Here is a 16,181-nt window from a genome sequence, read left to right as displayed (position 1 = left end):
ATAAATTTCTCCTACACTTGATAGTAGTCAGAATAGTATACCTTCCCCTCTAACATCCATTGAGAATAACTAAAATTTTAATTCTTAAAACAAACAAACAAAAAAACCCAGAAGAACTGCAAGCTCTGCCACATCATGTATCTCAGTCATGAGGAGGCAAAAGAGAAACATGTCACATAACTTAATGAACTCTAAGGGTAAGGATATGATCTGATAAATTTCAACTCATTCAGGAGTTTTACACTGAATAGTCACGACTAAAATTCCAGGACAGAAAAATGAAGAATGCCAACAGAGGGAGAAGCTATGTTGAACATAGGCTATATTTCAAAATGCTACTTGTTTATCTTTGAAGTAATAATTGTCAATGATTCTGCACTGATGACAAAATTAACAGCTAGTGTAAACCCATTTTAATTTTATAGGACTCAGCATTTAGAACAGATAGGAAAATCACAGTGAAATATGAAAATGTAATAACTTCTATTGATTTTATCGTTTAAAAATCTAAAATGCTACTAATAAAACTAAAATAAAGGCTGTTTAAAAAGTACAAATGTAGGCCAGGCACGGTGGCTCACACTTGTAATCCTAGCACTTTGGGAGGCCAAGGCGGGTGGATCACTTGAGGTCAGGAGTTTGAGACCAGCCTGGGTAACATGGCAAAACCCGTCTCTACTAAAAATACAAAAATTAGCCAGGTGTGGTGGTGCAAGCCTGTAATCCCAGCTACTTGGAAGGCTGAGGCAGGAGCATCACTTGAACCCAGGACGTAGAGGTTCCAGTGAGCCGAGATCATTCCACTGCACTCCAGCCTGGGTGACAGAGCAAGACTGTCTCAAAAAAACAAAAATAAAAACAAAAACAAAAAAAAACAAAAAAAGGGCAAATGTAATTTGATATGTGTGATAAATTATTAATACATGGTATAAGAACCTTTTATATCTAACAGAACAAAATATAAAATGCTCAAGATGGTAAAAAGTATTTTTAAGATGATAATCTGATTATTTTATATAACCACAAATATTCAAGGAACAATTTTCAGGTACACTGACCTCAAAGATATGTTAATACTGTCCAAAAGGAAAGAAACGTCATGAAAATAATAGATACCACCGTACAGAATCATCATGCATACAATGATGATCAAAAGCCCATTTGCTATACTGACACCTGAGTAATAATTAACACACTGTAAAAACATATAGAGCATTATGCTTAAAATCTAGAACTGTAAATGGATTTTATTTTCTCCCAATTTAATGGATGTTTTACTGACTGCAGTTAGGACTACTGCTAAGCAAGGTATCATATGAACTTTTCCTAAAGCAAATTCACTGACTATATGGCTTATTTATTTTGTTTTATGTATGTATGTATGTATGTATTTATTTATTTATTTGAGACAGAGTTTCACTCTTGTTACTCAGGCTGGAGTGCAATGGTGTCATCTTGGCTCACTGCAAGCTCCTGCATCAGCCTCCTGAGTAGCTGGAATTACAGATGCCCAACACCATGCCCGGCTAATTTTTGTATTTTTAGTAGAGACAGGGTTTCGCCATGTTGGCCAGGCTGGTCTCGAACTCCTGACCTCAGGTGATCCGCCAACTGTGGCCTCCCAAACTGCTGGGATTACAGGCGTGAGCCACCATGCCCAACCTATATGACTTATTTGTAAATGTCCTCCATTTAAATGTGGCCCTGATTTTCAAAATAGTGTCAGCTGATCACTTGCTCTGTTCTACTTGAATCTTTGGAGGTTTCTCCATAGTTTGGTATAAAGTTCAACTCCTGAGTTTTGTACCCAAGGCCCTTCAAGATACGTCTCCAATCCAGGTCTACAGCCTTCAATATATGAATCTGTTATTCCAGCCACATCAGAATATTTGCAGTTCTAGGACTATACAGGATGTTTTACTGTACAGTCCTATACAGTAATAATGTCTTCTATTCTACTCCTAGTTGTTACCTCTTTTAGGAATCACCTTTCAACTTTTTACTTCTGTTAACCATAATTAACTAATTATTAAAGTGCCACATCCCAGCAGAAATCTTCTGGACTTTCAAAGTTCAATTTACATGGTTCCCTTTCTATCCTCCCACCGTAATACTTGGTGCTAACCTTTTTTTTTTCCAGACAAGTTCTCATTCTGTTGCTCAGGCTGTAGTGCAGTGGTGTAATCATGGCACACTGCAGTCTTGACCTCCCAGGCTCAAATGATCCTCTCGCCTCAGCCTCCCTTGTAGCTGGAACTATAGACATGTGCTACTATGCCTGGCTACATTTTTTCTTTTTTTAGAGATAGAGTCTCGTTATGTTACCCAGGCTGGTCGAGAGCTCCTGGGCTCAAGTGATTCTCCCACCTCAGCCTTCCAAAGTGCTGGGATTATAGATGAGAACCACCATGCCCAGCCTCAACGTCTAACATAGCCCCGATTACACTTGTCTATCTTTACCTGTATACTACAAACTATCCAGGCGTAACATCTAGATCTCTTGAGCCACTACAGAGTATCATTAAATAGTCAACAGATGAATTAGATAAAACAGAGAAGAGTTGGTAGTCAGAAAAAGAATGAGTAATGTTGGTACAATCTAGTCACCAGCAAATATGGTTAATAGGCTTGGTTAAAAAACCCAAGTTCTATCCTAAACTATTACTATTTCATTATCATGGTTACATGGAAATGAAGCAGCTAAATGATCTTGTTTAATGTTCACAGAAGAGCCAGAAGTAGAAACTCCATCTTACATAAAAGGCGACAGCAAAAATACCTACATACTTATGAAACACTTAGAAAAAAGGTGTTCAAAATTTTATCTCTACACAAGGCATTTTCTAACAGAAACTTTTCCTGGTTTTTGTTCTCATACACACGAAATAGAAGTCGATACCTTAGTTTCTGGCAGAGAGGAGAAAGAAGGGGACTGAATTGTCAAAGCTCTAGCCTGAAACTCATTTCTATTATTTGTTTCTATTGAGAATCAGTTAATAGGGCCATTAACAATTTCTTCTGAAATTGTGATTGAAGAAAGAAAAAAAACTGACGTTCTTTATTTATTCTAAACCTCTATTTAATAACACCATTGTGGTGTAGATCCTACCAATCTGCTACTTGGTACATGTCAATGCTTCAGTAGAAAGACTCAAATTTATGCAAATGTGTCTCATACAGGTAATTTATTTTCAATTTCACAGGGACACATAGACATCATAGTAATGCAAGCTATAGGAGTAAATCTATTATGATAACATTACTAATAAATGTTACCAAACTAAATAAGTCAAGGATTTTTTTTTTAATTTATAAAGTACATGTTTATTTTTGCTATTACATGCTTATTCTGGCTACCACTAAAGGACACAGGAGAGGTCCTTACCACAACCATTTAAAAAAATTGTTTAGGCCAGCACAGTGGCTCATACCTGTAATCCCAGCACTTTGGGAGGCTGAGGCAGGACTGCTTGAGCCCAGGAGTTTGCAACCAGCCTGGGAAACATGGCGAGACCTGGTCTCTACAAAAAAAAAAAAAAAATTAGCTGGGCATGGTGGTGCACACCTATAGGCTCAGCTACTCGCAAGGCTGAGGCAGGAGGATTGCTTGAACCCAGGAGGTCGAGGCTGCAGTGAGCCAAGATCCCACCACTGCACTCTAGCCTAGGCAACAGAGCAAGATCCTGTCTCCAAAAAAACAAACAGACAAAAAAAAAAACAAAAGAAATTTCTTAAAAGAATAGATGTACTGGCCAGGCGCAGTGGCTCACGCCTATAATCCCAGCACTTTGGGAGGCCAAGGCAGGCAGATCACTGGAGGCCAGGGGTTTGAGATCAGCCTGGCCAACATAACGAAACCCCATCTCTACTCTAAAAATACAAAAAAATCAGCCGGCATGGTGGCACACACCTGCAGTCCCAGCTACTTTGGAGGCTGAGGCAAGAAAATCACTTGAAGCCGGGAGGCAGAGGTGGCAGTGAGCTGAGATCCTGCCAGTGCACTCCAGGCTGGGTGACAGAGCAAGACTCTGTCAAACAAAAAAAAAAGAAAAAAAAAAAAAAGAGAGAGAGAGAGAATATATGTACTGCCAGATTAAGAGGAAAAAAACATTTCCATCATCTCAGATATCCTTATGGTTGTTCCCAATTAATCTGCACACCCCTGAAATCACTATTCCAACTTCTATCACTATTTGTTAGTTTTGCTTCTGTGTTCTTCAACTTCATATAAATGGAATCATACAGTATATATTCTTTTTTGTTTGACTTCTTTTGCTCAATATAAGGTTAGCCTTACCACAACTTAGTCAAATGGAAGAAATACAGATGATAGGCTATAGTTGTCAAGGGCTCTGTCTACATAATTCTTATAAAATGCCTAGCTTATAATAAATGTTTTCACATACAGTTTCAGAGTTGCTTAAAGATGGAATGGCTCTCTTTGGAGATAACTTGGAGGTGTTTTACCCACAGGTCCACGTAAGTACTTGGTAGGGAGGATGCCGAAGAGATTCAAGCATGTATATAAGCGATACATCCCAAATGGAGTACATGATATTTTTAGAAAAAGATAAATTAGTTCTATCTAGACTCACCTTTGTGGTGTCATGTGCATTCAGTATGCCTTCTACAATATCAGAGAGATCCATATGTAATTCCTTTAAAAACAACCCAAAGGAGTAATTAGAAAACAGTGAATATACTTTTAATTTTGTTATTCAATGGCTAAAGTATATTAAGCAAGATTTGTTTTGCTTTTCTTGTAGAGATGGGGTCTCCTTACGTTGCCCAGGATTATCTCAAACTCCTGGGCTAAAGTGATCCTCCAGCCCTGGCCTCCCAAAGTGCAGATTCCAGGCAAGAACTACTGCGCCCGGACTTGCTCAAGTATTTTTATAATTACCATAGATTCTCATATATGATTAAAAATTAAGATAACGTTCCTATGGTTTCATTCTTACTTTACATAGTTCAGTTTAAGATTTTCTAAGCCAAACTCTCTTTCCAATTTTGCATCTTCAGCTATAAATATTTTGAGTAGCATAATATAGTAACTAAAAGCAGTAACAAATTATTTTATGCTTTTAAAGAAAATGATTCCCTCCAATTTCCCATTGGAAGTTTATACGCAACAAGACATACACAATCATAACTTACAGGAATATCATCAGTGCGGTTGTCCTTCCAGACTTCTAAAAGTGCAACCACCATGTCTCTCAGTTCAACCCTGGAGAGAACTCCATCACGGTCAACATCAAATACCTTGAAGCAAACTAATGAAAAGAAACTCTTATGGAGGAAAATCATTTTTGTATTCTGAGGTATAATATATTTTACTAGAAGTTGCCCTTGTATAATTACTTAGTTTTTTAAGCAAGTATATGTATTCCGGAACAGTTCTCATCTGTAATAAACTATATTATGTCATTATAGTCCTCAGAACTTGTAGGACTTCCTGCATATCATGAATCTGTATCTCTAAATCATTATTCAGATATAAGACCCTACCCTTCAGCCAAATCTAAAGCTAAATGCCTTACAAACTGTCAAGAAAGGGCGAAGTTACTGTACAATAAATATTACAATACCTTACAAGTTTTTAGGAAGTAATGCAAGCCCCTAGGTTAATTTCTAATATTCAAAATTCATCATTGCAGAGTTGTTTCTTGTTCTTCTTTTTGTTTGTTGGAGATGGAGTCTCGCTCTGTTGCCCAGGCTAGAGTGCAGTGGCATGATCTCAGTTCACTGCAACCTCTGCCTCCCGAGTTCAAGTAATTCTCCTGCCTCAGCCTCCCGAGTAGCTGGGATTACAGGAGCACACCACAACACCCAGGTAATTTTTTTTTTTTTTTTTTGAGATGGAGTCTCACTCTGTCGCCCAGGCTGTAGTGCAGTGGAATGATCTCAGGTCACTGCAACCTCTGCCTCCCAGGTTCAAGCAATTCTCCTGTCTCAGCCTCTGAGAAGCTGGGACTATAGACATGTGCCACCATGCCTGGCTAAGTTTTTGTATTTTTAGTAGAGATGGGGTTTCACTGTGTTAGCCAGGATGGTCTCGATCTCCTGACCTTGTGATCAGCCCATCTCAGCCTCCCAAAGTGCTGGGATTACAGACGTGAGCCACCGTGCCTGGCCAATTTTGTATTTTTAGTAGAGACGGGATTTCACCATGTTGGCCAGGCTGGTCTCAAACTCCTAACCTCAAGTGATCCACCGGCCTTGGCCTCCCAAAGTGCTACAATTACAGGCATGATGCACGGTGCCAGGCCAGCAGAGTTGTTTGTTTGCTTAAAATATCCTATTTACGGCTTGGCATGGTGGCTCACGCCTGCAATCTCAGTACTTTGGGAGGCCGAGGCGGGCAAATTGCGAGGTCAGGAGCTCGAGACCAGCCTGGCCAACATGGTGAAATCCCGTCTCTACTAAAAATACAAAAAATTAGCTGGGCGTAGTGGCGGGCGCCTGTAATCTCAGCTACTTGGGAGGCTGAGGCAGAATTGCTTGAACCCGGGAGGTGGAGGTTGCAGTGATCCAAGATCGTGCCCCTGCACTCCAGCCCAAGCAACAGTGCAAGACTTCGTCTCAAAAAAGAAATCCTATTTATATCAAGAATCTTAAGCTGATATAAAGACAGTCCACTTCCATGTTACCTTTCCAGTATAACTAATGTACATTCAATCTTTTTTTGTCAAAAACAATTTTAACTCTTTTTTTTTCTTTTTTTTGAGATGGCGTCTCGCTCTGTCACCCAGGCTGGAGTGCAGTTCTCAGCTTACTGCAACCTCCGCCTCCTGGGTTCAAGCGATTCTCCTGCCTCAGCCTCCCAAGTAGCTGGGACTATAGGCATCCACCACCACGCCCGGCTAACTTTTGTATTTCTAGTAGAGACGGTTTCACCATATTGGCCAGGCTGATCTTGAACTCCTGACCTTGTGATCCGCCTGCCTCGGCCTCCCAAAGTGCTGGGATTACAGGTGTGAGCCACCGCGCCAGGCCTTTTTTTCTTTTGAGACAGAGTCTTGCTGTCTCCCAGGCTGGAGTGCAATGGCGCAATCTTGGCTCACTGCAACCTCCACCTCCCAGGTTCAAGCAATTCTTCTGCCTCAGCCTCTCAAGTAGCTGGGATTACAGATGCCTGCCACTGCACCCAGTTAATTTTTGTATTTTTAGCGGAGACTATGTTTCACCATGTTGGCCAGGCTGATCTTGAACTCCTGACCTCAGATGATCCACCTGCCTCGGCCTCCCAAAGTGCTGGGATTACAGGCGTGAGCAACCATGCCCGGCCAACAATTTTAACTCTTTAATTAAATTCAAACACAACATGCTAATAATTAGAACACCAGTGCTTTGCTATTTAACTCCAAATGAATCATTCTAGTTTAACTTCCATTAGTTCATCAGCAAAAAAAGAAATTAAAACAAATTTTTTTTAAGACAACAATTAACTTTAATGGAAATGCAGAGCTGAGCATGGAGGCTCATGTCTATAACCCCAACACTTTGGAAGGCTGAGGTGGACGGATCATTTAAGGCCAGAGGTTCGAGACTAGCCTGGGCAACATAACAAGACACTATCTCTATTAAAAAAAAAAAAAATTAGCCAGGCATGGTGGTACATGCCTGTAGTCCCAGCTACCTAGGAGGCTAGGATGGGAGGATCCATTGAGCCCAGAAGTTCAAGGTTACAGTGAGCTACGATCACACCACTGCACTGCACTGGACTCCAACTTGGGCAACAGAACAAGACCCTGTCTCAAAAAAAAAAAAAAAAAAAAAGATTTTAGCTTCCTCATCTAACAGCAAACTGTAATGGAAACAACCAAGCCAGTTTGAAATAGTGGTATAACAACAGGGAATAAAAATAGAGACCTGAATTTTTAGTTGAAAAATTATTTCATATACCTTCATAATAGAATTATGGCTATTAAATCAATTGAGCGCATCATAGTACAACAGTACTAAATACGATAAAAATATTGAACACCACACCCGAAATATGCAACATTTGGGAAGATTTATTTTAGAAAGAAGTGGAGATAATGACCCCAGTAAATATATTTGAGTTAGGTTCCAATTAAATGTAAATGCCTGCATTTTTACAAATATGGTTAAGATTTAATAATGGAATGTATTTATGCTTACAAATTATGCTACAACATTTTAGTTAGGTTAAAAAAGATCATTTTAGTATTCGACAAAATTAGTTTTGACCATAAATTTTCTTTTGCCAATGAAATATTAATCTGTGCCAGTGGATGGAAAATGAGTTATGCCTCAACTTATGTAAGACACAAAATTCTACCAGAAAAATATTTCCTAAATGTTTAAAATTTTCAATTACATCATACCTGATCTGATTCATTTATCATGAATTACAAATTCTTCAGGAAAATCAACCCCATTGTTAATAGCAAATATCCCAAACTATTCCATAGTAAAAAAGAAGAGGTGATTGATTCCTTAGAGTGACCTCAGTAAAACCCTAACATGAGATTAATATTTGCTAATCTGACAAAGTTATAAAAATTCAAGCCTTAATCCACAGATAATTTTACATTGATGAAAACTGATTTTTGCTCTACATAGTTTGCAATTTTTTGACAATGTTTAACACACTTACATTTTTGTCTTTCAGCCAGGGGTCCCCTGCAACAGGCTGATAACCCACAGGATATCTCCTTAAAATCTATGTGATTGTCACGATTTTCATCAAAAGCATTAAACAAACCTGTAAAATAGGAAGAGATGCCATAAATCACAGCCAAGCTTCCTAATGTTAATAATGACATGTTTACAAAAGGAGGAATGACTCTTTCCCATAAACTGACTGAATTTTTTTTTTTAAGTTTATTAGTAGTTCCTAATGTTTCAGGAAGTATCTCTTTCCTCTTGGTATAATTATAATTGAAACTTGTGATCATGGCAGAAAATACATTACAATCCTTTAGTGTTTGGTTATGTCCATCTATATTTATCTTACATCATTTTTAATGGCTAAAATGACTATTTTTGAAGTCAATAAATAAAAATTAAAAACCAAAAAAGGGTCAGAAATTACAACAATTATCCTTACTTAGAAAGACTAAGAAGAAAAAGGGAAAAAAGAAAGAAAAACTGAACTGCTTATTAAATGAATACTCAAAGATACACTATGGTATCATTAATAAGCTCCCATAAAGCTCTTTCATGAGGCAAAGGAAGATACGCTATGCAACATAAGAGAAAGAAATTCTCTACTACAGTGTCTCTTTGTACTGTTTAATCTTATATACATGAATATTTTAAATTTCACAAAGGGAATTTATAATCTAATCCTGTGGTTTTCAAACATTTTGTAAAAAAAAGAAATGAAATAATTTTGTTTTCAAATGAAATGATACATCAATCCCAATTCTAAAAAGGTAAAAACACAATGCACTGTTGTTGAAGTAGATAGAAACCCAGAACCCTATCTGCCCTGGCTCCCCTGACAAGTACTTCCGAAGTACTCTAGAAATTTGAAGAATACAGATAGTATATTCCCAGAATCTAATGCAGTGCCCTCAGTTTAGGGATTAGAAAACTAAAGCTCAGAGAAGATTACATGATTTGCCAAATATAAGTTTTAAAAGGTGAGAGCTGGAAGCAGAACCCAAGTATTCATATTCAAAATATGATTTTTATGATGTGCTCACAATTATATTTGGACTCTTTATTTTTAAAAAAGTAACAGCAGGCTGGGCGCAGTGGCTCACGCCTGTAATCCCAGCACTTTGGGAGGCTGAGGTGGGCAGATCACCTGAGATCGGGGGTTCAAGACCAGCCTTGACCAATATGGAGAAACCCTGTCTCTACTAAAAACACAAAATTAGCCGGGCATGGTGGCACATTCCTGTAATCCCAGCTACTTGGGGGGCTGAGATAGGAGAATCGCTTGAACCCAGGAGGCAGAGGTTGCAGTGAGCCGAGATGGCGCCACTGCACTCCAGCCTGGGCAACAAGAGCAAAACTCTGCCTCAAAAAAAAAAAAAAAAAAAAAAAAAAGTAACAGCACTAAGTTTAGAGCTAGAGAGCACCTCGGAGATGGTCTAGTCCAATAGTTTCTTTATCTTTTTTTGGAGGGGAGAATACAGCAATGGAATCTTCTTATGTAAAAGAAAAAAAGTAGAGGCACCCTACTGGAGGAAGAGACGAGGTCATGTGTGGAAACATGGAGCTCTGCCCGTTCAGTGGTCACCACATGACTCCAGGCACTAGCTACTAATGCACCTTACTGGAACACAGTATCACAACCACTGCCTTGGTCAAACACATTTTATACATGAGCATGCTCGGGTGCAGAGAGCTAAACTGATTTATGCAAGGTTATAACAGGTAGAATATCAGGCTCAAGACTATAATATTAATTCCCATTTCTTTTTCCCCACTCCATTAAACCTGCAAACATATGAGAAGATGGTTTCTTAGAGTTAAAATGTATTGGTTACAAATATGAGATGGGCTCAGGTATGTTTACCAGTGAACATATGTAGAAAATGGAATGATCCCTACCTTCACTTAGAGATGGACGAATAGGTGGTGAAACCAATGGGCCAAATGTCTCTAAATCAAATCGTCCAGTCCGGGATTGAGCCTTTAATAACCAATAGCGTTTCTCAAGATCAATGATGTCTGATTCCTCCACTAAGGGTCAAATCAAAAAAGATTATAAAACCTCAGAATTCTCTTCTCAGGAGTTCAGTACATCCTGATAATATATCTTCTACAGATATATTTTAGTTTCACAATTCAATTGCTAAAAAATAATCACGACCAAAAACAAAACTGAAATTTATTATATCCAAAATGGTAGGAAAATTAAACCAAAATAAACAAAATGAAGCTTTAAAACAGAAAAAAGAAATCTACAATTCCCCATTTAAGTAGGCTGTTAAATCCAACATTTAAAATAAAAATTAAGCTATTTCTTTTGGGTTTCCCACACCACTTTTACCTGTACTGATTTTTTTTCTTCTTTTTTTTTTTTTAAGAGACAGGGTTTTGCTCTGTCACTCCCAAGCTTGAGTGCAGTGACACGATCATAGTTCCCTACAGCCTCAAATTCCTGGGCTCAAGCCATCTTCCCACCTCAGCCTCCCAAGTAGCTAGGACTACGTGTGCACGCCACCACATCCAGCTAATTTTTAAAAAACTTTTTGCAGGGATGGGGTCTTGCTATGTTGGTCAGGCTGGTCCCAAACTCCTGGTCTCAAGCAGTCCTCTCACCTCTGCTTCCCAAAGTGTTGGGATTATAGGTGTGAGCCACCGTGCTCAGCCATTTTTGTTTATTTTCAATCTATATCTTGGATTTAAAGTTTCTATGTACAGCTTCTCTCCTGGCTAGACTGTAAACATCACAATGGCAGGACCTATGTCTGATTCATCCTGTCAATACAATTAATGACTTACACATTCAATACTTATTGAATAAATGAAAAAAGTCAGCGGTGACAGAGGAGATGGAGTAGGAGTCCCTATGTGATAGCAATAGCAAAGCCATGAAAGCATGAACACCTGTCTCTCCTCATTCCTCAGAATATACATCAAAAATCGCAAATAGGCTCTAAACCATTTTATCTGTGTTTGTTTTTCCTCCAAGGAACTAAAGTAAAATTTAGAAAGCATACATAGGACATTTATTCTCAACTAAACACAGGAACCAAAGTGATCCTGTTAAAATATAAATCTAGAAATTTCAAATTCTGTCTATAATGGAGTAACTAGCACCAGACTTCACCTCCTACCACAAATGACTAGAAAACTGTATGAAATATATAAAACTATTTCTAGAAATTAGAGAATAAGCAGCATAGAACTGTGAACCTTGAGAGAGAGGAAACAAATAAGGTGAACCCTTTCATTGCCCTGGATTTTTTCCCCACAGTCACTTTCCAGACCTAAACAAGGGATGAGTACTATAAGCAGAGAGATTTCATTGAGTTAAGAAGATAGGTTGGAGGTAAGGTAGCTGAAATTTGCAAAACAGAGTACTGGAGAGGAAAGAGTTATGCCAAGAAAGGGCTCCAGAAATCTGCACATGTGTCTTACTGAGTTTTGGCAGAATAGTAAGCTGTGTATACATGAAGTGAAATACAATGAGGCTGGGCTAGGTACAAATGCTGGGAAATCTGTTTTGTTTTGTTGTTGTTTGAGACAGAATCTCACTCTGTCACCCAGGCTGGAGTGCAGTGGCGTGATCTCGGCTCACTGCAACCTCTGCCACCCACCTGGGTTCAAGAGACGCTCGTGTTTCAGCTTCCCAGGTAGCTGGGATAACAGGCATGCACCAGCATGCCTGGCTAATTTTTGTATTTTTAGTAGAGATGGAGTTTCGCCGTATCACCCAGGTTGGTCTCAAACTCCTGGCCTCAAGTGATCTGTCTGCCTCGGCCTCCCAAAGTGTGGGGATTACTTACAGGCATGAGTCACTGCACCCAGCCCAGATGCTAGGAAACTGTAAGCTAAAAAAGTCCTAGAGCTCATACAGGGCTGGGAGATGTCTGAGTTGTGACCAGCTGAAGTGGAAACACATTGTTGGACATTGGGAGCATTTGTGAACTCCAGAGGGTCTCTACTTAATAAACAGAGAAAAACTAACTCTAGAGTAAAGGCTACTCTAAACTTGTCCCAACAAAGCTTACAAACAATCCTGGAAAATATGGTGCTGATCCACAAGTAACTTAAATGCCTATCAAAATAAAACACAAGTTCCTTTTTTTTAAAGAGAGACAACAATCCAGATGCTCAGCTACGTAACATCCACAATGTCTATCATCCAAAGAAAACATGAAAGTAGTAGAAAAATGTGACCCAAAATCAGGATTAAAAATTAGTCAATAGAGGGCTGGATGTGATGGCTCATGCCTGTAATCCCAGCACTTTGGGAGGCCAAGGTGGGTGGATCACTTGAGGTCAGGAGTTCGAGACCAGCCTGGCCAATACGGTGAAACCCCCATCTCTACTAAAAATACAAAAATTAGCTGGGCGTGGTGGTGGGTGCCTGTAGTCCCAGATACTCCAGAGGCTGAGGCAGGACAATCGCTTGAACCTAGGAGGCCGAGGCTGCAGTGAGCCAAGATTGCACCACTGCACTCCAGCCTGGGGCAACAGAGCGAGACTCAGTCTCAAAAAAAAAAAAAAAAAATTAGTCAATAGAAAAAGACCTAGAAATAACAGATGATGTAATTAACAGGCAAAGCTTTAAAATGTCTATTGTAAGTATCTCAGGAATTAAAGAAAAACATGCATATACTAAGGAAAGAACTGGCAACTATAAAGAAGTATCAACTGGAACTACTAAAGATGAAGAATACAATATTTGAAATTTAAAAAAATTCCCTAGAGGACTTAACAGCCGATTATAAACTAGACAGGAAAGATTAGTGAGCTTGAAGGACAGGCAATAGAAACTATCTAAATGATAGCATAAAGAGGAAAAAGGCTAAAAACGTATTAGAATCTTAGTGACCTATAAGATAATATCAAACATACATACAACTGGGATCCCAGAAAGGGATAGGCAGAAAAATATCTCAAAAAATAATGGCTGAAAACTTTCTAAAATTCATGAAAACTATATTCCCACAGATCCAGAAGTTCAATGAACCTTGTGTTAGAAAACTCAAAACCCTAACAAGGCAAGTCATAATCAAACTGGTGATGAAGAAAAAAATCTTAAAAGGAGCAAGATGGGGGAAAAACACATTACAAACAAAAGAACTAAGATAATAATTTATCTCCAGAAAAAAAACCCAGAAAGCAACAGGGAAGAAGTACTGAAAAAGAAAACAAAATTGTCAACCTCCAATTCTGTATCACATGAAAATATTCTTCAAAAATAAATTCAAAGTACAGATTTTTTTTTTTTTTTTGACAAACGAAGTGTTTTAGCAGAACCACACCAAAAGGACTACTAAAGGGCATTCTTCAGACAGCAGGAAGACCAGTTAAGTATCTATGTAAACAGAATAAGGCTAACAATGTTACTTCTCTGCCTCAAAACCTTTCAATACTTCCCCATGATCCTGCACGGCTTACACCCACAACTCCTTCAGATCTTTACTCAAATGTCACATTCTCAGACCATCTAAACCACACCACCTTCAAAGATAGTCCTCTATCCCTCTTCCCTGCTCGACTTTACTCCATAATACTTATCAACTCTAATATAAAATTTATTCATTTGTTTTGTTTATTGAGCATCTCCCTTGATTAGAACATAAGCTTGAGGGCTGAGTTTCTGGTATGTTTTGTTCCCTGTTACAGTCTAACACGAGAATAATATCAGGCACATTTTGAGCACTCAATAAATAAGTTTAATGAATAAATGAGAAGTATTGGCCGGGCGCGGTGGCTCACACCTGTAATCCTAGCACTTTGGGAGGCCAGGGCAGGCGGATCACCTGAGGTCAGGAGTACAAGACCAGCCTAGGCAACATGGTGAAACACCATCTCTACTAAAAATACAAAAATTAGTGAGGTGTGGTGGCGTGTGCCTGTAATCCCAGCTACTCAGGAGGCTGAGGCAGGAGAATCGCTTGAACCTGGGAGGCAGAGTTTGCAGTGAGCCGAGATTGCACCACTGCACTCCAGCCTAGACAACAGAGCAAGACTCCATCTCAGAAACAAACAAACAAAAAAGAATTATTTGTTGAGCTGTTTTATACATACATACACACACATACCCCCACACCCCTCTTCAGGATAATGCTAACTGTGATAAAAGATAACAATTAGTACCAGACATGACCTTGGCATCTAGTAACTTTCATTTATTTATTTTTTTTCCTGTTAGGTCAGTTTAGCAAGGTAATTCTTAAGTTACCTGGAAAGATAAGAACAAAGTTCCCTACATTTCCAGGGCCTTCAAAGCATTTGATGTATTTTTTTTCCAAGACGGAATCTCACTCTGTTGCCCAGACTGGAGTGCAGTGGTGTGATCTTAGCTCACTGTAACATCTGCCTCCTAGGTTCTAGCGATTCTCCTGCCTCAGCCTCCTGAGTAGCTGGGATTACAGGCACCTGCCACCATGCCCGGCTAATTTTTTGTATTTTTAATAGAGACCTTGTCTCTATTTAAAAAAAAAAAAAAAGTATGGAGCAATAAAGATAAAATTTTCACAGAGGAATATATACTGTGTCATATAGTTTTGCTTTTTAAACTAAGTAACTAATTCACTAGATTGTAATCACCTGATGGGTCAATGTTTGCAAAGGTCCAATTACTTTGGAATGGAATCTAATTTTTAAAATATATAACGGCTGGGCGTGGTGGCTCACACCTATAATCCCAGAACTTTGGGAAGCCGAGTTAAGAGGATTGCTTAAGTCTAGGGTTTAGGACCAGCTTGGGCAACATAGTGAGACCCTGTTTCAACTTTTTTGTAATAAAATAAAATGTAAAACTCATACTAAAGAATGCTGTTTTCATTTTTTAATGCTGAAGTATCTACTTCAAATATCCAGATAACTGAATTTATTTAAAAGGAGAGAGTATTTTAAAATTTTAGCAATAGGGAGAACAACAAAGGAATCTGATATATAAATTGAGATTCCTAAATAAGATGTCTGTCTATTCCATTTATGATGCTAAAAAGAAAAAGAAGCCTCTTTCATTCCTCCAGAGAAACACTAGCTTTTTCAAGTTCTAAACTCTTCCAAGTAGTAGATCAGCATACAAAAAATCTAACCCTGAAACAAAAGGAGGAAGATAGCAGTCTTGACAATAGAAACTGTTCTTATTTCTATACTTCTCAGTATTGAGAATATAATAGGTGTTCAATAAGTACTTCTGATTAATTGGTGTTTACATAATACAGTAAATTGAAACACAGAAAAATCATATTAACTGTGATTCTTTTTTTTACTTTGAAAACTATGTTTATCAATCTCCTTAAAAAACACAATTTCTTTGCTGAAGCAGAAATGTGGAAAGACAAGTAAAACATATTTACAAGAGAAAAATGATCAGATTGGTCATGGTCACCAATGAAAAACATCCTTTAGTGCTGACGTTTAAGTGTATGTGATCTGTTCATTTTCTGGATATAGACTGCATATTCCTCAATCAAACATTTGTCAAAAGCAAGCTAAAGTAGGTTACATATATATAGATATATAATTACCAAACATTTTACATGAATTGGCAGCTAAATTACTAG

General features: G+C 38.4%; 1 protein-coding gene across 13 annotated transcripts in view; it reads right to left on the bottom strand.

The window, feature by feature from the left end:
* The window catches only part of USP32 (ubiquitin specific peptidase 32), a 243,622-nt gene that overhangs the window by 83,341 nt on the left and 144,100 nt on the right, over nucleotides 1–16,181 (bottom strand). For 6 of the 13 annotated variants that reach the window (XM_055386674.2, XM_055386678.2, XM_055386676.2 and 3 more), the window contains exons 6-9: nucleotides 10,534–10,665; nucleotides 8,624–8,731; nucleotides 5,158–5,273; nucleotides 4,596–4,658 (exon numbers count right to left, since the gene is read on the bottom strand). The exons of 3 other annotated variants lie outside the window; for them this stretch is intronic. In XM_055386674.2, coding sequence (XP_055242649.1) covers nucleotides 4,596–4,658; nucleotides 5,158–5,273; nucleotides 8,624–8,731; nucleotides 10,534–10,665 — 419 coding nt within the window. The remainder of the gene's footprint in view (nucleotides 1–4,595; nucleotides 4,659–5,157; nucleotides 5,274–8,623; nucleotides 8,732–10,533; nucleotides 10,666–16,181) is intronic. 4 more of the 13 variants (XM_055386682.2, XM_055386683.2, XM_063705763.1 and 1 more) reach the window with 1 other exon arrangement.

Source organism: Gorilla gorilla, chromosome 4, assembly GCF_029281585.2.
Source record: "Gorilla gorilla gorilla isolate KB3781 chromosome 4, NHGRI_mGorGor1-v2.1_pri, whole genome shotgun sequence".
NCBI classification, from domain to species: Eukaryota; Metazoa; Chordata; class Mammalia; order Primates; family Hominidae; genus Gorilla; species Gorilla gorilla.
The sequence above is the reverse complement of the archived record's forward strand: the minus strand, read 5'-3'. Positions and strand labels throughout refer to the sequence as shown.